The sequence below is a fragment of the Caenorhabditis briggsae genome, assembly GCF_000004555.2.
Source record: "Caenorhabditis briggsae complete genome, chrII, whole genome shotgun sequence".
NCBI classification, from domain to species: domain Eukaryota; kingdom Metazoa; phylum Nematoda; class Chromadorea; order Rhabditida; family Rhabditidae; genus Caenorhabditis; species Caenorhabditis briggsae.
The window spans coordinates 11,842,050-11,862,161 of NC_013486.2; the positions used below are offsets into that span (position 1 = coordinate 11,842,050).

The following is a 20,112-nucleotide window of genomic DNA, read 5'->3' on the forward strand; positions in this document are numbered from 1 at the left end:
CGGATCCGTTTGCGAACTCAATAAAACATTTGATTCGCAATCGGATCGGATACGGAGCTCGCGAACGGACAGGATACGGATCAATCCGAATAATGTACTGCTATTTACTGTATGCGGTTCCTATTTCAACCGCGCGCGAACGCGGAGCGTCCGTAACGGATTGTTCGCGAATCACCTGTGGAGCAGGTAAAGAGATAGGCAGCAAGGTTCAGTGAGAGAAGAAAGTGAAAAATAAGTGAAAGGTGGGGAGAGGAGGAAAAATAAACTTTCTGGTGGTGGTAATTTGATTTGATTTGATTTGATTCAGAGTCTACTACCACTTCACATGATTTGTGTTGTTGTTACATCTCCTGGAAACCAGTTTCTCTTTCCCTAATTTCAAGTATTTTCATTTCTACATAATCCCATTAAGAATTGAGTAGGGCATAGTTAAAATTCCAATGATTAAAAGGCGAAACAATGAAAAATCATTTATCATGCTTTTCAGATTACAGTAGTTTTGGTTCTGGGACCTCCGGACACGAGTCCTTGTTGCCTGCCAACATAATAAGCCTGAAATCAAAAAAAAACTTGAAATTTTCGAAAACTTTATTAAAATAGCAATAATGTTGATAAGGACACTATCCTCTGACGTCTGACTGAGTCGAACAGCTGTCATTTTTCCTCGAAAATATGTATTCCATGAATGACCAAGTTTCCCATGCTCCGTTGTGGTCTAGTGGTTAGGATTTATTGCTCTCACCCATAAGGCCGGGGTTCGATTCCCCGCAACGGAAGATTTCTTTTTTCAGAATTAAGAGAAAAATAAAATAAAATCGAGGATGAATTTATTAGAAATTTCGAAAGAGAATTAGAATTGGGCTCATTAGAAAACTGAAGCATTCATGACTGCAGAAAACTAAAATTCCTAGTTTTTTAGAATTTCAAAAGTTCTGAAATTTTAGGATTTCGAAGTTATTTCTGGAATTTTTGGAATTTTTGGAATATCGGAATGTCTGAATTTTTCGAAATCCAGATTTTTTTGGAAACTTCATAAATTTAAAAAAGTTATTTGGAATTTTCTATGTTTTGGACATTTGGAAGCTTGCGGAAAAATTTTTTTTTCGAAAATGTTGAAAATTTGGAATTGGAAAATTTAGAACTGAAATTTGGCTGAAAATGCCTTAAAACTTCCCCTTTTTTCCAGCTGACAAAACATTGAAAACACGATTTTTTGGTTTTTCTTATTTTTATTGAAATCATAATTATATCATTAAAAAATACAGTATACAAAAAAAATACAAAAATGGCTTAAACTACAGTAAGACATAGAATACCATCATTACCGGGAACGGGAACAGAAGAAACGCCTGCGGGGAAATTACGAAAGCTCAGAGCAGTCTAGAAATCTTCTAAAATAGCCGAAGATTTTCCTAGTTCACGGCCATACTGCCGCATATACTGCCGCACATTTTCTGGAGTCATTTTTTGGAATTTTAATGATAAAGGAATGCTGAAATACGAAATTTCAGCATCAATTCATTTTCAAAAAACCCAAAAATCACTGAAAACGGATAGTGGTCATGTGGCGGTGGCCTAGGAAAATCTTAGGCCATTTGTGTATTTTTGTTTGGAGATTTAGAGATTTTTAAAATTTGATTTTTTTCAAAAAATAAACTGATTTCAGGCCGTTTTTGGCCAATTTTTTTTATTAATTTTTCTTATTTCTTCAAAAAAAGACTTACATGTAATGCCTGCACATATTGGCTATGCGCCTCCTGCTCCTTGGCAAAATGCCATGTGTCTGGGTACATATCCAGGTATGCAGGGTCCTCTGGGTGGATGAATTGACGTTTTGGGCCATATCGGCAGTGACCACATCCGAGCCTCCCATAATTTTTGCACAGCTGAGTTTTGTAATTCGGCTGAAAATTAGGGAAAGTTAGGGAAAAAAACTTGATAAAAAAGAGAAAATTACCTAATTCTGGATGCAAAATATATGTAGATATCCTCTCCTCAGATTTTTTATTCTCTGAAAAAAAATTTCTGAAAATTTAGAACCCTAAAAATCCCAACAAAAAATTAAAACTAACCTTGTGGATTTTGCCAAAAGTTTGATAAATTTCAGTTTCAGTTGGAAAATTCATATGTTTAGATTTAAAAAATATAGAAATAGTATAGAGGAATAGACAACCTAAGATGGGTAGAAAACAAACTGACTGATTTGTTTTTTTACCCTGGGATTAAAGGGGCGTGGCCTAGTTAGGTCCCCTTATTATTAGGAGCGCGTGCACAATGTGAAGACGGGTTCTTGAAGGGTTTGACACATAATTGATAACTTTTTCGATTCGATCAAGATGGTCCCCCTCCTTCACCTTGGTAATTAATAAGAAGGTGAAGACGGGTTCTGAGAATCTGAGAAAAATGACCTAAAATGACTGAACCCTGTGGAAAATTGCACGAAAATAGGCGAATATTTATTAAAACAGACTTCTAAACGGATCAAAAAGGCTTAAAATAGGCTAGAGCTGGCTGAAAATTCGAGAAAAACTTGTTCCAAAAACTGACCTAATTTGGTCCACAATCCAGCTAGAAATAGGGGGTTGGCTTTAAAAAGTCCTAGGTTCATAAAATGTGGCTGAAAATGACTCCAAAAAAGTTAGAAAAAAGTTCATTTCGCAAACTAAAGCCAGTCTGAAATTTTTCGGAAAATTCACTGAAAATCGCTGAAAATAGGAAAAAACTTGACTAAAGTTTGGAAATTCAAAAAAATTCGTCTATAATGCCAAAAAGGCTGAAAAAACTTGAAATGAGCTATTTTTACTGAAAATTGTTCGCAAAAATGGTTCAAGTGGGTTTAAAAATGGCTTAAAATGAGCTCAAAATAAACGAAATTTATCTGAAAAATCTTCAAAAAATTGTCCAAAATCATCAAAAAAAAGTTGAAAATAAAGTGGCCAAAGTGTATCAAAAACAGACGATAAATAGCTTAAAATGAACAGAAAATGACTGAAATTCGTCTGAAAATAATCAAATTCGTCTGAAAATAATCGAACAATGTGGACTTTCTGATTATTTTTGAAATTTTATCGATTTTTAGAAACTTTATGGAATTTTCAGAAATTTCGAATTATGATTTTTTTTTGGATTTTTCGAATTTTTAGAACTTTTGAATTTGGAAAATTTTAAAAATTTTCCACGAATTTTTTATGTAATTTTCCACGATGACATGACATTTTCACATTTTTGCGAGTCTTAATGATAACTTGGTGTGAACATATTTCAGATTTTTTTCAAAATTCTGCTTCAAAAAGCTTTTTTAATTAACAATGTCTATTCTGAGAAAGAAGAAGAAAAAACAAGAACGAGAAAAAGTACTCTTTTATTGGACATAAAAAGAAGGACCAAAAAAGGTGAGTTGCATTTCGGCTGGTTGTGTGTGTGGGGGTTCTTCTTTGCAATCGGGCCGTCCATCTTATGGTCCGAGGTAGCAAGATTGGTCAGTGCGGGCCTTGAATACTTGTTGTCCTGGGTTGGCGGCCCCTCCGGATCCTCCTTGATTGTTGTTGTTGGCTCCTCCACCGGATCCTCCAGATGCGTAGTCCTCACGAGCGTATCCAGACGACGAGGCATTGGATCCCATGTAGCCAGAGCCGTATCCACCAGCGCTCATGTAAGCCGACTTGTCCGCCATTTCGTTGTATTGAGTGGTTTGGGTTGTTCGGAGAAGAAGAAACTTGCTCAGAATACTGTTCTTCTGGTGTTTGGGCTCGCCTTATATGCACTGAGATCTAGGGTAAAGATAAGGAATCTAGTCAGGGTTACGTAGAGATTAAAGAAAAAAAGACGGAAAAAAATTGATATCGTTCACGCGGATTATTAAAAATAAAGTTTTTTTTGAATTTTTTATGATTTTTCTAACTGCGGCTGAAATTTACAATTTTTTTAAATTGAATCAAGTTTATTAACCAACGAGAATTATTTGCTGAAGTAATCGGCTGGCTCTCCATCACTGAAAAAAAATCATTTAATTGTATAATTATAGGTCAAGCTAACTTTGAACCTCATTATCCCGTTTTCTGTAAAAGATTGACATTATGATAAGTTTTTAGTAAGTTGACCACTTTTAGACTTTTAGACCATCAAGGAAATGAGATATATGGGCTGAAAGATTGACGGTTGAGGAAGGAGGTCAATTAGAGTGATCCCGGTATCTGGGTTACTGTTAAAAGTCTTCAAAAATCGAAACTAAAATAATGTTAAGAATATTATTATGACACATTTTTTTTAATTAACGACTTGAATTCATTCCCAGGAACCGGTATAATATTTTTGAACATTGCTACCGTAGACACTGATGAAACGGAACCCCCCCCCCCCCCCACACTCTTAAGCCGTTAGCTTTTGAGTTTATATATCTAACTTTCGGTAATAGTTATCAGAAAGTGGTCAACTGACAAAATTTTTATCATAATATCACCAGCATTATCTCAGTTAACAAAATTTATATGTATTTAACAGGAAACGAGATAAAAGCTATTCTATTAGAGTATTGACCTACCAATAAAACCCGCTAATTGCTGTTTTATATAATTTGCAAGCCAATTCCGATGCATTGATATGTGCTGTTTCCCATGTGTCCGGTAGTTGGTATTCAACTCCAAATGGATATTTTGTAATGTACCATTTCATATCTTCACACACAATTCCAAATAATTCCATGAGATTCACAAACTTTCCAGTTCTTCCAACGTCTCTGTTTTCAGCATTTATCCACTAAATCACTGATATTTCAAAGCACTCACAAAGGTTCTTACCATAGAAGAACTCGGTGGATGAGGGCGAGTTGGAATTTCAGTATCCTCCCAGCCAACGACGAAATAGGTCTGATTAGACATCTCACATGTCAAGTTTCTAGTACAACTGGGTCCTTCAGACCAGAATAGATGGATATTGGTACTTCCATCCTTCATAGGCTAAAAAACTCTTTTTAATTCAATAATTGAGCCAGCCAATCTTACGTTGATAGTTCTCTGTGATATTAGGACACAAACATAGGTTTTCATCTTCATCGCATCCGGCAGAAACCAGTGGAAGAAGGAAAAGTAGAATCAGGAAATTCTTCATGTTGAGTGGAATATGAACTTTTTTGGTTTTCTTTTATAGTTTGCTCGTATGCTTAGACGGTTTAATGGGACGGTCTGGATGTTGATATTTTGAAAATGTCCATTGAAATTGGTTTTCGGCTGTGAAAAATAAACAGTGCAAAGGAATATTAGAGACACTTCTGGAAACAAATGTCAAAAAAATGAAATAGAAGATTTGAAAGAAAGTATGTTCCAAATGAAAGTGTCAGCGTTTCATGATAATTATAAATTATGATTTTCAGAATGTCCGACTATATGGAGAAGAGAGAAGCTCATAAATTATACAAAAAAAGTGTTTTCTTTGATTTTGGCCATTTTCAGGAGTCTGGAGCTCGGCTATCAAGTTATCAATCACTTTGAAATTTTTTGGACGGTGTAAACCAGACCTAGATTGAAAACTTTGCACCCACAGAATTTTTTGAAAACTCTTATTTTTTTGAGCTCTTTACAAATTTCTGAAAGTTTACGTTTTCAGTACAAAACCAGGTCAATAAGAGGTGTCCTCCGGAAATCGGCAAATAGCTGAAAAACTAGGAATTTTCAAAAAATCCAATGAATGCAAAGTTTTCAATCTAGGCCAGTTTAACAACCTCCAAAATTTTCAAAGTGATTGGAAACTTGACAACCGAGCTCCAAACTTCTGAAAATGGTCAAAATGACCGAAAATCAACAAATCATGCGTTTTTGTATATCTTATTGACTGTTTGTACTAAAAATAACAAGAAAATAAATTTTAATTGACCAGATATTTGCCAAATTCCATTTTGATGAGTAATTCCGTTTTTGCCTTTTCTGAAAATCTTACTCTAAAATCGTTTATCTCTCATTTTGATTTTTTTCCAATAAATTGTCAAATACAAAACTAAAACTCTAATAAAAAAATTCTGTAAATTTTCTTCAGGACTTCAAAGCTGGCTATTTTTCAGCGAAAAATGAAAACATCTTTTAGTCCGGGTACTGTATGGGTGTAGAACATCATGAATTCTGTTATCTGAAAAAGAACGTTTTTCCAGTTTGGAAAATTTAATCTGACCAGCCCTTCCCTCTTTTTGCAAGAGGGTAAACTACGTAAAAGGGTGAGAACAGGATGTTATGTGCAAATACGATAATAAGTATTTTTATCATTACTTCCTCTCCATCGTCATAAAATATAAAACTGTCATAAGTGTTCCAATTTCCTCTTTTGTCATCAAGTTTCTTTTCTTAAATAAGTTCACAACTTCCTATCAGCTGAGGAACTTAATACCAATCAATAAATTCTTTGTTCTTATCAGTAGACCTTCTTCATTCTACTCAGCACACACCTATTTATTTTCTCATTACATTCCTATTATTCCTTTTCTGTTTTCTCATTCTTATTTTCGGATTTTGAGTGGTAAATTCCATTTTATGCTGCCATTTAGCTCAGTGGAATTGACTGAAATCTCTGTGGATGATCTTGAATTAAAATGGGAATGTTTGGAGCAGTTCCGGTTGGGTCGTGGCGGATTTGCCGATGTTTTTCATGTATTTTACAAGGGTTATGTGAGTTATGAAGACATTTTGTGGTCTTGAAAATAATTGTGTTTTTCAGGATGCAGTATTGAAAAAACCCAGAAAAGACTACGACGTAAGAGAAAGAGGTTAGTTGTTTTTTATGTCCCAAATTGCTAATTCTGAAAAAAACCAAAAAAAATTTCAGTAGAAACACTTCGTGAAGCTAGAATAATAGCAGCTTTGTCGAATTGTGAAAACGTTGTTCGACTATATGGAATCTGCGAATTCTTTCCGTTTTGTGGAATGATAATGGAATACTGTGCGGGTCCGAATCTCTCAGACCTCGTCTTCAAATTATTTGAATCTGAAGTGAAATTGGAAACGATTCGAATATTCAAATGGTGTCATGCTCTAACTAAAACCCTTTGCGAACTAAATACAACTCATTATCATGGAGATGTAAAGGCTCTGAATGTGTTGGTAAAAGAGCGTCCATGCTGTTGTCAAGATGGAAAATATGAGGATGTACTCGTAAGTGATAGGGTAAGAGATTACTGTAGAAAAACTCTTTATTTTAAGTTGAGGTGTTTTAGACATACAAACTATGCGTTGACTGTAAAGGTGTACATTTGGAATATCTTTCTTTGAAGTTATGCGATTTTGGAATGGCTGGAGAGCACGGAACTAGGAGGAGATTGTAAGAAGAGATCCTTTAAAATTTATTTTCTTCAAAAACATATTTTAAGTCCTGGAACACCAGAATTCTCAGCGCCGGAAACCGAAATGAAAGGAGAATATACAGAAAAATCGGAAGTTTATTCATTTGGACATTTGATGCTTCAACTAGTCATAGGGATGCCAACGGATCAGTGTGCACCGGGACAAAGACGATTTTTGGAATTGTATAACAACAAAAAGTATGATTTGTCGCGAATTCAGTCTAATTCTATCTGTGAGACTATAACTTGGTGCTTGGTAAGATTTTCAATGTTTTATAAAAGTTCCGAAACCCAATATTATTTTCAGGATAAGGTACCAGAAAACCGACCAAAATTCACGGAACTTCTCGATAAACTGAATAACCGTTTTGATCATTACACATCACTGCGGGACAATCGAGATGCAGCAGCTAACAAGGAAAGAGAGGAATTTTTGGATCATTATAAACTTTCTAGAAAGATTACAATGGCTCAACGAACAATCACAACTTCTACTTTTTTGTCAATTTCAACAGATGATGAGTCGAATTCACAATCGGATATTCCAGCCATGTTTCATGGTGGACCATTGGATAATGATGTTTTGTGAGTTGAGCATTTTTTGTGGATTGCCCAAATTGGGCGCATAATTCGGAGGATACAACGATTCGGGGGTACAAGAAGGTGCAAAGTGATTTAGGGTACAAAATCCGTATCTAGTATATCGGGTCCGGGCGCGTTGAGCTAAATTATCTCAGTTTCTGTCAAAGATATCAACAAATTTTTAAATGATAAAATATTTACCATATTATCACCAATGTTTTATCAGTTGACGGATTTTTGATATCTCTGATATGAACGGAGATAATCAAAGTTAAAGTTCAAGTGTAGGATGACTTTCTACTGGAGCATTTCTGGTGAGTTTGGCCTAATTTATCTTGGTTGTTGGAAATGGTATCAAAAATTAGTCACCTGATGAACTATTTATCATTATATCACCAATATTTTATCAGTTGACAGTTTTTTGGTATCTTTCCCAGAAATCAAGCAATTTTTTTGTAATATTCAGTTTTTTCACATAATTGCTCAAAAAATGTCGTTTGCGATCTTTCCAAATGCGATTATACTAAACCCAAGAAACTACAACCCTGCTTGCTAATTCGTAAACTACAGTAATCCTCTTATCGTTATCATTTATTTCCAGCGAAGAAAGTCCTCTTCCCTCTCCAACAACTTCTCGAAAATTTGGAGAAGGCTTCGAATTGACAAGGAACTTTGTGGAGAATTCAATTTACATGGGAGACGAGTGGGTTTCTAGGAAAAAAGTAAACGTTCCGGCGGCAACTCAAATAACTCAAATAGTTTCAGAAGTAGCCGAACTTTCATTCTGCCACCAAAACGACGGAGAACGAATTTCATGCTAAAGTATTTAGTACAAGCAAAGGATTTAATCAGTTCAAAGGTTTGATTGAAATTGAAGGTTTTCCTGAAAGATTTGTTTTCAGATAAATAGATTGGTCAGACGAAGACACTGATGGGTACAAGATGCATAAAATGGGTTGATGTTTGGGTTACAAGCTTTACTTTTTCGATTTTCATTTTGTTTACTTTCTCCAGACCTGTTATAAATTCAATAAAATTTTATTAGATTCCATATGTTTCATCCGGTCAAAGCACAGACTTTCCATGTATAAAATAAAATGGAAAATCAGAAATAACATGACCTAAAAATAAAAATCGGTATAATCTTGCTATGTATTCTTCCGTTTGCCCTTGCTGGTTGTAAAAACAAAATATCTGTCTGCTCTTGCAACAATATTACATCAGAACACTATCAGCGTAATCGGAGCCTATTCAATCGAAAATATAAAAAAATATATTTTTAGCCAATTATGGAATGGAATGGACTGATCAGCCAGATGGACTTTTATTTCATAAAGATGGAGCTGGATGTAAAAGAGAACGTGCTGTAAGGGTTCTTTCACTTATTTTGAATCCAATTGGATAGATACAACGATTCCCCCACCAGACTATGCAGATGATACTGGAGTTGTAGGTTACAGTAATTTGAAAATGTATCAAGTTTTTTTGTACCAAGAACGTTTTAAAGGAGGGGAGTTGTTTCGGCCATTTTTAACATTTTCAGGAGTCTGGTGCTCGGTCGGCCAGTTCCTGATCGCTTTGAAATCTTTGGAGAATGTAAAACAGACTTATATTGATTTGAATTCACTGAGTTTTTTGAAAATTCCTAGTTTTTCCGCTAATTGTCGGTTAATCTAAGACATCTGCTTTTTCACGTTTCTAGTACAAAACCAGGTCAAAAAGAGGTGTCCTCCGGAAATCGGCAAATAACTGAAAAACTAGGAATTTTCAAAAAAAAATTTGTGAATGCAAAATTTTCAATCTATGCCTGTTTTATACCCTCAAAAATTTTCGAAGTGGTCCGACACTTGACAGCCGAGCTCTAAACTTTTGAAAATAGTCAAAATGGCCAAAAATCAACTGGAAAATACATTTTTGTAGATTTTATTGACCGGTACTGTATACGAACGGAATTTTGAGAAATATTTTTTTCATATCACCCCACCTTCAAGCTAATCATCTTTAAAAGTTATTCCAGAAAATTCTGTCCCAAGACCTAGAAACATATTCCATTGGACCGTATGTTGAACTACAAGAATTATTTGGAATTGTATGTGAAAACTCTAAATGGGTCATTACAAAAGATCCATTTGGATTTTCGTATATGAAAAAAGGAACAGGAGAAGAAATACAAATCCCAGGAGAGGAAATGACATCGAAGACCTACAAGACATTTGTGAAGAAGTTTTATTGGTGAGTTTCAACTGAAAAAAACAGGAAATTTTATGTTCCCTTTTAGCGATGGATAATTCAACTTCCTTATAATTTTCTTAAGAATTGTTTTGGTGCCTTTTTCAATGAATATCAGTCGTTCTTTTTTTAATATAACTAAACCATTCAGGAACCATTCAAAAAAAGTTGCTATACCGAGAAAAGTTTATTCATGTGCATGCAATAAAATTAACAAAACTGAAAATTTGGTGGGTGAATTTGAATGGGCAACCGACTCGTAATGATAATGTAAATTTTTGTGAAGAAAAAAACACATTTTAAATATAAATTAATCTTGCTTCACAGCTGTCTTTTTGTCCTTTTTGACCAGGTAGGCATTGTTGAAGAAGCTGGAGAAAAGGACAAGGAAGGAGGCATAGATTCCAAAACTGAGGGCAAGATTGTCGTAGGATTGTTGGCACATCTGGAAAATTGAAAAATATAAATCTGAATTTAGAAGTTTGTCGTCTATAATGAAGTTAACATCTGACAATTTTTTTCTTAAAACTCGAGCTGTATTTGCTCAAATTGAAGCAAATCGAACCGTCAACTTTGAGCTCAATTATCTCGGTTCTTATAATATATATCAAGAATTTGTCAATTGATAAAATATTGGTGATATTATGGTAAATATTTTATCAATTTACCTTTTTTTTTAAATCTCAAATAGGAATCGAGATAAATTGCTTGAAAGTCACAAAGGCGACGCTGGTCGGCTGAGCTACGCGGCGGCCTCTTAACTTTGAGCTTAATTATCTCAATTCCTGTAAAAGATATCAAAAAATGGTCAACTGATAAAATATAGGTTATAACATAATAAATAATTTATAAGTTGATTACTTTTTGATATATTTCACAGGAACCAAGATAATTGAGCTCAAAGATCACAGATCCAAACTACCAGAAAAAATCCAAGCTCACCTCTCCATTAAGCTTCAAATAAAGGACAATGCACGAGATTGAAACGCCAATGAGCATTTGGAGTGTTTGCAAAAAAGTAACTGTCATTGAAACTAATTTTGGAAGACGGTATCCAACGGAAGTGACTGCGTAGTAAGTGTACATGATGGAATGAACCAAGTAGTTCATGAAGATAAACCAGCGGCCAGGTGCGGTGAGTTCGATGGCTGAAAATTGAGGAATTAAGGAAAATACTATTTTGCTAACAACAAAATATAAGAAAGTAAGCTAGTAAGCTCTCTATAAGCTTTCTAGTACGCTAGCCAGTAAGCTAGCTATTATAGTAAGTTAGCTAGTAAGCTAACTCTAGCTAGCCCTAGTATATCTGTAAACTAGTGGTTCTTAGAAAGTCCCTAGAAAAGTTGTTCATATTTTGCTTTTTTGCTCATCCCTCCAAATTCTAAATGTAGCTATCTCCGTTTCGTCATTCGTATTTTGTAGCTCTTCTTCTCCTTTTCTACGACTCATCCGTCATATTCTTCTTCTTCGTTTCCATAGAGATGTCTCCATCCCTTTTTCCCTATTCTATGACATGTGTCCGTTTGCTTTTCCTCCTTCTTTTTCCCAGGAATACACCTAACAAGGAAAAGCATGAAGAAAGAGATCAAGATCAGAATTGGAATAGAGAAAAGAATTTGTTGCTTTTGCGGGAAAAAGGATACCCGAAAAAAAGGATACCCGATTCATCATTGTTTCAAACTAGAGAAAACAGTGAAACAAGAAAACACAAGATGATTGGAAGGATAGACAAAAAGATTTTTCTACGTCATCAGGAGTTTCGGAATCGGAAGAATCCTGAGAATCAGGACTACAGTAACCTATAGATACTGTAATTCAGAAGTCAGCAATTGGGACTAAATTGGATGCATCCTTATGAACACATAAATTAACGGTCATTTGGACGTACAAAAGCTTATTTTTCCGTGGATTTTCATACAATTTTCAGATGTCTGGAGCTGTCAAGTTTCAAATCAATTTGAAAATTTGGGAAGGTGTAAAACAGACCTAGATTGAAAACTTTGCATTCACATAATTTTTTTAATTAGTCCTAGTTTTTCAGTTATTTGCCGATTTTTGAAGGACACCCGTTTCTGTACCGAAAACGTGGAAAATGACTGTCTTACAGAAATTGGAAAAAAACCTGAAAAACAAGGATTTTTTGAAAAATTCTGTAAGTGCAAAGTTTTCAATCTAGGTCTGTTTTAAAAATTTTCAAGGCGATTGGAAACTTGATATCTAAATGTAAGCTCCAGACTCCTAATGGTCAAATCGACTGAAAATCAACTGAAAAATACGTTTTGTGTATTTTATTGACTGTAGGGAACTGTGTTCCTGATTTGGGCTTGAATTGAATAGATTGGGTGAATATCTGACTGAAAATGACAGCGAATTCTTTAAAAGTAATCCAAAAATCGTCAAAAAGCTATATTTTAGATTCCTGGAGTACTGTACTTTGAAGAAATGCGATCTAGGATACATTAAGATTACTGTAGCTAAGTATTGGGGTTAGAGGATTATACAGTAGGAATGCCCTAGATTACTATTATGCTGGACTACCGTAATTCTAGTGAAAATCCTCATGAACCCTTAGTTTCGATGGTCCCCCTTTTTCAGACACCTCACCTCTTCGGAATTATCTCGGTTCCTAGGAGAGATCACAAATTTATCAACTGATAAAATATTCATGATAATAACCCCAATATTTTATAAGTTGAAAAATTTTTGATATCTCCTAGGAACTGAGATAATTGGGCTCAAAGTGCACGTAAAGGATGCTCTTCTATTAGAGAAAATACGGTAAATTCGATGGTCCCTTTTCCAGACACCCCATTCTCTTGGAATATCTTTTTTCTAAAATCAGCTGGCTACAACATACTCTTTCCTCTTTGCATATTTAATATTTGACCAGACACCCTACAACAATTCTCTCTCTCTCTCTTTGATTCCTATATTTGCCTTTTAGCTTCCGAAAACTCCCTAATTCTCCTTTTCTCTTGTTACGTTATGTTTAGCCAATAGAAAACCAAAAATACCAGTCTCACTCCCCAATTCCTGCATCATTTTTATGTATGTCGTCATCAACAATGGACATTAGGGAAGAGAGAAAAGATATGATTTGAACTCTCATTCATTTCTCTTTTTAACTGGTATCTTTTAAAAGTCAACCGGTTTGAAATGTTTTTGTGTTTTTCAAAAGGTGAACATAGTTTGGTCATTTGGTTGTTTGACAAGATGACAAAAATCTGGAGAGTTTTTGGATTAAAACTTTTGGTGGGAAAATTATAGAAAGAGCTCAAGAAAAGTTGAGTATGTTCAAATGCTCAGAAAGCTGTCAATTTGGTATGATTTGATTAAATTTAGATGAAATTTTTGAATTTTAGTGTTTTTAGTAATGCATTACGAATTTCGGGTGTCTGAAAACATGGTAAAAACTGACGGAATATTCCACAAATTTTAGAAAATAAATGTGTTTCGAATACCGTTCTTAAAAATTGAATTGCACCAAAGACACTCTATCAAGTTTAAGCTCAATTATCTCGATTTCTGTGAAAGATATCAAAAAATTGTCATCTGATAAAATATTGGTGATATCATGGTAGACAATTTATCAGTGGCCAAATTTTTTATATCCCTCCCAGGAATTGAGGTAATCAAGACAGTTTGGGTGGGCTTCCAGAAGAGAAATTACGGTAGTTTCGTTTAGAACTCTTGAAAAACTTCTAGACAATTTTAAGTTCCCTGAATTTCACTAAAATTCTCCTTTTCAAACATTTCAATGCAATTGAAAATATTAAAATTTGTAAAAATTGACAAAAATTCTGAAATTTTTAGAAAATAATAGAACTCTTTGTAGTTTTTTGTGGCTGAAAATTTTTTTGTTCGAATTTTTTAATCACATTTTTGTGTATCAAAAGCTGCCAAATTAAAAAAAAGTATTTTGAAAAAATTTTCAGCTCCCTAAATTGTGTGATTTTCACTAAAATTCTCCAAATAATCTACTGTAAAACCTGTAATAGAATGTTCCCGACACTGGCCAACTTGAGATCAATTATCTCGGCTCCTATAAAAGATATCAAAAAATTGTCAATTGATAAAATATTGGTGATATTATGATGAACAATTTATCATTTATTTATGTTCTGATCTCTCTAAAAGCATCCACAATTCGTCTTTTCATGTCTCTCCCGTATTAATAAGGTGCCATCTGAACATCTTATAAAACTAGAACCCCCTTCTTTTTCTCTGTATACTTTGATCTTCTTTCCTTCCGAACACTTATGTCCTTTTTCTTTTGAGATAAAAGCCATTTGGTACAAAAAGAAAAGAAAAGGATGTTCTAATCCATCTATTTCTCTTTTCTCTTCACTCTATCCAGATGATTCGATCCGAATATGTCGGATGATGGAATCCAGTCTTTTAGAGATGATCAACTACACTACGCAACATTTGAAATTGGAATATAAAAAAAGAAATCAACGATCAGATAGATATCGGATCTCCGGATCTTTTAAAATAGAGACAAACAACAAAAATCTAAAGGATATGGTGTAAAAAATACTTGGTCGGGCCTGGCTTTTTCTAGAAGTTTCAAGTTGGGAATGCTAACTTACCAGCATGCCAAGAAAGAATCAGAACCACTGCATGATGGTACCAGTGAAGGAAAATCACTGGTCTTTTTCGGAGCACTAGGAACATGGTGTCTCCGAACTCGGCGATTTTCGATAGAGCGAACATGCATGCCCAGAATGCTGATGGCGATTTTGGATTCACTGCCAAACAGATCGAGTCGATGAATCCTCTGGAATTCATTTAATACTTTTTTTGGATTCTGGAATTTCAAAGTACCTTCTGAATACAGCATCGTAGAATTCGATTCCGAACCTCAACGTGCCCATAATACTGAATACTGCTAGGCATCCGTTCCAGGCAAGGAGAAGGGGACGCATACTGCAAAACTTGGTTTTTGAGAAGGACTACTAATAGAACCTTTAACTTTGAGCTCAATTATCTCAATTCCTGTCAAAGATATCAATAGTATGTTAACTGATAAAATATTGATAATATTATGATAAATATTTTACCAGTTGACAAATTCTTGACATCTTTTACAGGAACCGAGATAATTTAGCTGAAACTTGGTCGGCAGCAGCTCAGCCGGCCAGCGCCGCCTTTTTTACTTTCAAGATATTTATCTTGATTTTGATGAAAGATATCAAAATATTGTCAATTGATAAAATATTGGTGATATTATGATAATTAATTTATCAATTGACAGATTTTCGATATCACTTGCGGGAACCGAGATGAATGAGCTCAAAGTTAACGAACGGTACCGAAGTTAGCTACTCCTCTTACCTTTTTGGTTTCCTCGTCTCCATATATTTTTGCAATAGATTTGTGGCAATAACATAGGCTAGTGATAGATACACCGATTTGAACCAGTGATTTTTGAAGAAGGTGTGCATTGTCAAATCGTCCCACCACGACTCGATGAGCCACGTGGATTCGTATTCGAATGGTGAGTAGATGATGGTCTCATTGTTGCCGGTCCACACTTTGAACCTTTCTGATACTTCTGCTGACATTTCTGGAAATAGAAAAATATTGGAAACAGGGATAGTGGACAAAAAAAAAGTTGTAAAGATGGAGATTGAGATTCAGTCAGTTTGACTTCAAGTTTCTATGTTTTGCTGTAAAGTTTGAACTCAATTATCTCGGCTCCTATAACGGATATCAAAAAGTAGTCAACTGATAAGCTATTTATCATAATATTAAATATATTTTGTTAGTTGTACACTTTTTGATATCTCTTACACGAACCGAGATAAATCGTTTCAAAGCCAAAAGGCGGCGCTGAACTACGCGGCCGCTACCGAGCTCGTAAATTTGAGGTCAATTATCTCGATTCCTTTAAGAGATATTAAAAATTAGTCAACTGACAAAATGTTTCTCATAATATCAAAAACATTTTATCAGTTGAAAATTTTTTGATATCTTTCGAAGGGACTAAGGTAATTGAGCTCAAAGTTAAAAGTTCTGGGGCCTCTCTATTTATTACAGGTTCTAAAGTCTACAATCGGTTTCTTTGGGAGATTTTTTATTCAAAACTTAAAATGACTGAAAATGAGTTTCTTATATCAGTAATATAAAGATATTCAATGTGAGAAGTGTTTGAAAAATTATGATAAAAATTATATAAGTTTCTAGTATTTTATCTCCCGCATGGACCGAAGGAAAAAAAATCATAAACTCTGAAATTGAAATTTCAGCCAAAAAACCCTAACAAGACTGAAACACACATTCATACATATATCAGAAACCACAAATTGATTTTAGTGTTTCTCTCGGTTATCAAACCGTGGTGCACACATATCATAACTGATAAGAGAAGAAACTGTTCAAACAGTGAAAAAGGTCGATGTGTCTTTTTTTTCTTGAAACTTTTCTCTAGGTGATGAACTGTAAAATAAAATGTGGCGTGAAAAATGAGAAGAGAGAGATAGGCGAAAGTGGGTCGATTTTTTGAGAACAGAGAAGAGGAATTGTTATGGAAATTAAGTTGGAAAGGGAATTCCGGGGAAGAAGGCGTTGACATGGCGATCAATTGACAGAATTTGGAAAAAGCTTGAGGTGGCCTAGAAAGCATTTTGTGGGAATTAGGTCACAAAAAACTCAAAAGAATCTGGAAGTTTTAAAATTTAAACCTACCCAACTTTGAGCCCAATTATCTCAATTCCTGTGAGAGATATTAAAAACTTGTCAACTGATAAAATATAGGAGAAATAATAATTATTAATTCATCAGATGACAACTTTATGATATTTTCAACAGGAATTGAGATAATTGAGTTTAGAGTTAAAATATTGGCCAGCGCTACCTTCTTGACTTTCAAGTAATTTATCTAGATTCCTGTGAGAGATATCAAAAACTTGTCAACTAACAAAATATAGCTGATATTATGATTAACATTTTATCAGTTATCATAGTTTTGATATCTCTCACAGGAGTCGAAATAAGTGGGCTCAAAATTAACGATTTGGGCGGGCTTCTTGGATTGGTTGAGCGGAAGAGGAAATAAGAAAAATGACTTTATTCTGGGGTTCTTATGTTTGGAATTTCAGTACGAATCTTAGAATTGGATTCGGAGGAATGCCGTAATTTGTTAAAAGGATCTTTTTAAAACAGAAATCTGCCAAACGACATGAAACTGATACTCAACACAAACCAAATCAGACGTGCTAATGGCTATCATAAAACAGCCAAATAGAAGAATCCCGAAAAAAGGAAAATGGCTATTCGGAATCCCGAAGAAAAACACCAACATCTCCTCTCTTTTCACTTGAACCAGTCGTCAAGGTGCGATACGTCTTCGCTTATTCTGAATGGCAGAATGGACGCCCGAATTCGACGGAGGCACCGCCCACTTTTCCGTCCTCCTTTCCTAGCCTCCCCTCCATCTTTACATAAACTATGTACTACTAGCAACCGGGAGGAGACACACGTTATATGAAAAGTGCAGTTGGCGAGAGAATGTAGAGCCAGTGGAGACGCAGAGAAATAGAGAGAAGAAGAACTGTATGATTGGAAACAGATGGTGGGAGTGGTTTCATTTTTATATTCAATGTTCACACATTTTTAAAAGATTAAAGCGGATATATAGTCGTTTTGAAGTACTTTAAAACCAGTGTTGTAAAAGGTGTAATTTGGTTTAAAAAAGCGGTCCACGAGGTTTGAAATACACAAAATCGGTTTCGTATGAAGTTTGGACCCTTTTTGTGTGATTTTTCCAGAAAAAACCACGGTGTTTTCATGGGAACGTCTTGTAAATGCGCTATTATTCTTGTGTGGCGCCGATGAAGCCGACAGTTTATTGAAAAGCGCATAGCCAGTCCTCAAGCAAAATCAGTTACGGTTTTTACAAATAACTTCATGCGCCTTTAATACAGTAATTCGGAATTATTTTATTTTTACCTATTTCCCTCAGTTTTTTTGCTTTTTTCGTTTAAATTATTCAGATTCTCATGATTAGTTAGCTGAATTCCCAAGAAAAACTTCAAATGGATCAAGATAAAACAATTCCGAAGTACTGTATCAAAGGCGCAAGAATTCATTTGTAAAAACCGTAGATGTTTTGGACCGACTAAGTGCCTTGAAAGGAATTTTCGGCCACAAGGTTCATCGCGCCGTACAAGAATAATAACCGAAATCCGGGGTAAATGAACATTTGATTTTTGGCTGAAAATGAGCTTTAAAAAAGCGAAAATCTGGAAAAAAAATGTGTTAAAAATCTCAAAATTTGATAAAAATTGTCGAAAATTCATCAATTTTGACAAAAAGAAATCAAACTTTTCGAAATATCGATTTTTACTGAAAATGAGCTGAAAATAATCTGAAAATCTCGTAAAATTGGGTGAAAATGGCTAAAGAATTGGGTGAAAATCACAACATTCAACAGAAAAAATCGACCGAATTTCAACAAAAATTTGAAGTTTTCGGAAATTAACGCGAGATTTTCAGCCGAAAATCTCGGAAACTCAAAATTTAGGTTTTTGCAAATTCGGTCGATTTTCTGTGGAATTTTGTGGTTTTTAGAACATTTTCACTCAATTTTTTAGTTTTTTGGCTCATTTTTCGAAAATTCAAGTTGTTTTCAGCACATTTTTGAAAAATTCGAAAATTAGGTTTCCCATTTTTTATGACATAACGATGAGCTCATTTCAAAGTCAGAGTTTTCTTATCAGTACTAGTACTCCCCTAGTTCGTACTAACCTAGTTTTTTGCGGGAAAATCCAGAAAAACGGAATGGCACAGAAAAGTTTCCAAAGAAAAATGAAAAGCGTATGTGTGAGTGTGTGGGAGAGCCTCGTAGTCTCAACGCGATCTTGGTCAATATTTGGCTCCATTTTGCCGTCGTTTTCCCTTTTCTCCAATGTTAAAGACTGTTCGTACTGACGGAATGGAAGAACTCGAAAGGACAAATAAAGAGAGGATAGTAGAGGGAAGAAGAAGAGAATGCGTTCTATGTGATAAGAATATTCTTATAGTTAGAAGGAGAAAACTGCAAAAAAGAGAGAGAGAGAGATGCGTCATATGTGAATGACGAGTGGAAAGGAAATCGAAACATAGTGAAACTTCGAACTTTTATATTGTTGGATTTTTGATTCACAGGGAAGAAATGTCGAAAACAACAAAGTCATCAAACTCTAAATACAAAACTTTTTTGCAAAATTAAAATTGTTCGGCAAATGAATCTTTCATTGTTAGTGGTGGCTGATCATCGTTCTCAACGACCTCATCCGGTACTGTCTCCGGCAATTCATCTTCTTCGACTTCTTCTTCTGCCACGTCATCTAAGGCTTCAACCACGGCATCATCATCATGCTCCTCATCATGCTCCTCTTCGTGCTCTTCTTCTTCTACAATCGTCTCCTCCGCCACAGTCTCATCTTGACTGGAATTCGGTTTCCGCTTCTTGGGCTGCATTTTCGGCCACCCATCGAGTGCATCTTCTAGAAAAGCGAATTCCCACATCTTCTTGATCGCCTTGTCTGCAAATTTCAAATATTTTTTACTCCCAAAATATCGCTACACCCACCAATATCCTTTGGCTGAATCGTTTTTCTCTTCTCAGTCAACGCATTCTGATTTGCGGCATTACTGAGCTCTTTGATGAACAATTCCTGAAAAAAAATCAATTTTTAGGTCAAAATAAAGCTTTTCCGGCTTACCGCTGACTTTGTCATCATTTGCAAAGCCTCTGCATTCAGCATTTCAACGTCTGGATTCAGTCTGACAATTTTCTTCACTCTTCCCAGTGGGAGTTGTGTTTTAACCAAGTCCTGGACTTTCTCCTCGATTGCATTTACTTCGTCTTCGCTGATCGGTACGATTGGCACATTTTTCTTGCTCTTTTTACGCCAGGCCATGCTGAATTTGGTTTGAAGAATTTGGTTAAAAATTAGGTATTGTCCGAATTATAAAACTGCGACTTCGGTGTA

General features: G+C 35.0%; 6 protein-coding genes and 1 non-coding gene across 7 annotated transcripts in view; 2 read left to right on the forward strand and 5 right to left on the reverse strand.

Annotated features, from left to right (window-relative positions):
• Positions 1–2,126, reverse strand: part of CBG20891 — a gene marked incomplete at both ends in the record, with an annotated part of 3,026 nt that extends 900 nt beyond the window's left edge. Inside the window, 2 exons of the mRNA XM_045242748.1 lie at positions 1,725–1,904; positions 2,073–2,126. Coding sequence (XP_045097163.1) covers positions 1,725–1,904; positions 2,073–2,126 — 234 coding nt within the window. The remainder of the gene's footprint in view (positions 1–1,724; positions 1,905–2,072) is intronic.
• On the forward strand, positions 705–776 carry CBG28664. Its single transcript has one exon. It is a non-coding gene (tRNA).
• Positions 2,127–3,454: 1,328 nt separating the features above from the next.
• Positions 3,455–3,673, reverse strand: CBG20892 (the record flags this gene model as incomplete). Its single annotated transcript, XM_002631648.1, has 1 exon — positions 3,455–3,673. The coding sequence occupies one exon, from the start codon at positions 3,671–3,673 to the stop codon at positions 3,455–3,457; it is 219 nt and encodes a 72-aa protein (XP_002631694.1).
• Positions 3,674–3,957: 284 nt separating this feature from the next.
• On the reverse strand, positions 3,958–4,952 carry CBG20893 (the record flags this gene model as incomplete). Its single annotated transcript, XM_002631649.2, has 3 exons — positions 3,958–3,991; positions 4,541–4,755; positions 4,797–4,952. 3 exons carry the CDS (start codon positions 4,950–4,952, stop codon positions 3,958–3,960), a joined length of 405 nt encoding a protein of 134 aa, XP_002631695.2.
• Positions 4,953–6,515: 1,563 nt separating this feature from the next.
• On the forward strand, positions 6,516–10,191 carry CBG20896 (the record flags this gene model as incomplete). Its single annotated transcript, XM_045242749.1, has 10 exons — positions 6,516–6,650; positions 6,700–6,748; positions 6,808–7,145; positions 7,196–7,299; positions 7,349–7,577; positions 7,629–7,906; positions 8,505–8,606; positions 8,669–8,762; positions 9,921–10,135; positions 10,182–10,191. 10 exons carry the CDS (start codon positions 6,516–6,518, stop codon positions 10,189–10,191), a joined length of 1,554 nt encoding a protein of 517 aa, XP_045097164.1.
• Positions 10,192–10,442: 251 nt separating this feature from the next.
• Cbr-elo-9 lies at positions 10,443–15,699 on the reverse strand (the record flags this gene model as incomplete). Its single annotated transcript, XM_002631652.1, has 5 exons — positions 10,443–10,577; positions 11,075–11,280; positions 14,725–14,912; positions 14,960–15,061; positions 15,470–15,699. 5 exons carry the CDS (start codon positions 15,697–15,699, stop codon positions 10,443–10,445), a joined length of 861 nt encoding a protein of 286 aa, XP_002631698.1.
• A 3,643-nt stretch (positions 15,700–19,342) lies between these two features.
• CBG20898 lies at positions 19,343–20,040 on the reverse strand (the record flags this gene model as incomplete). The annotated part of the gene is made up of 3 exons (XM_002631653.1): positions 19,343–19,662; positions 19,710–19,794; positions 19,843–20,040. 3 exons carry the CDS (start codon positions 20,038–20,040, stop codon positions 19,343–19,345), a joined length of 603 nt encoding a protein of 200 aa, XP_002631699.1.
• Positions 20,041–20,112: the final 72 nt, after the last annotated feature.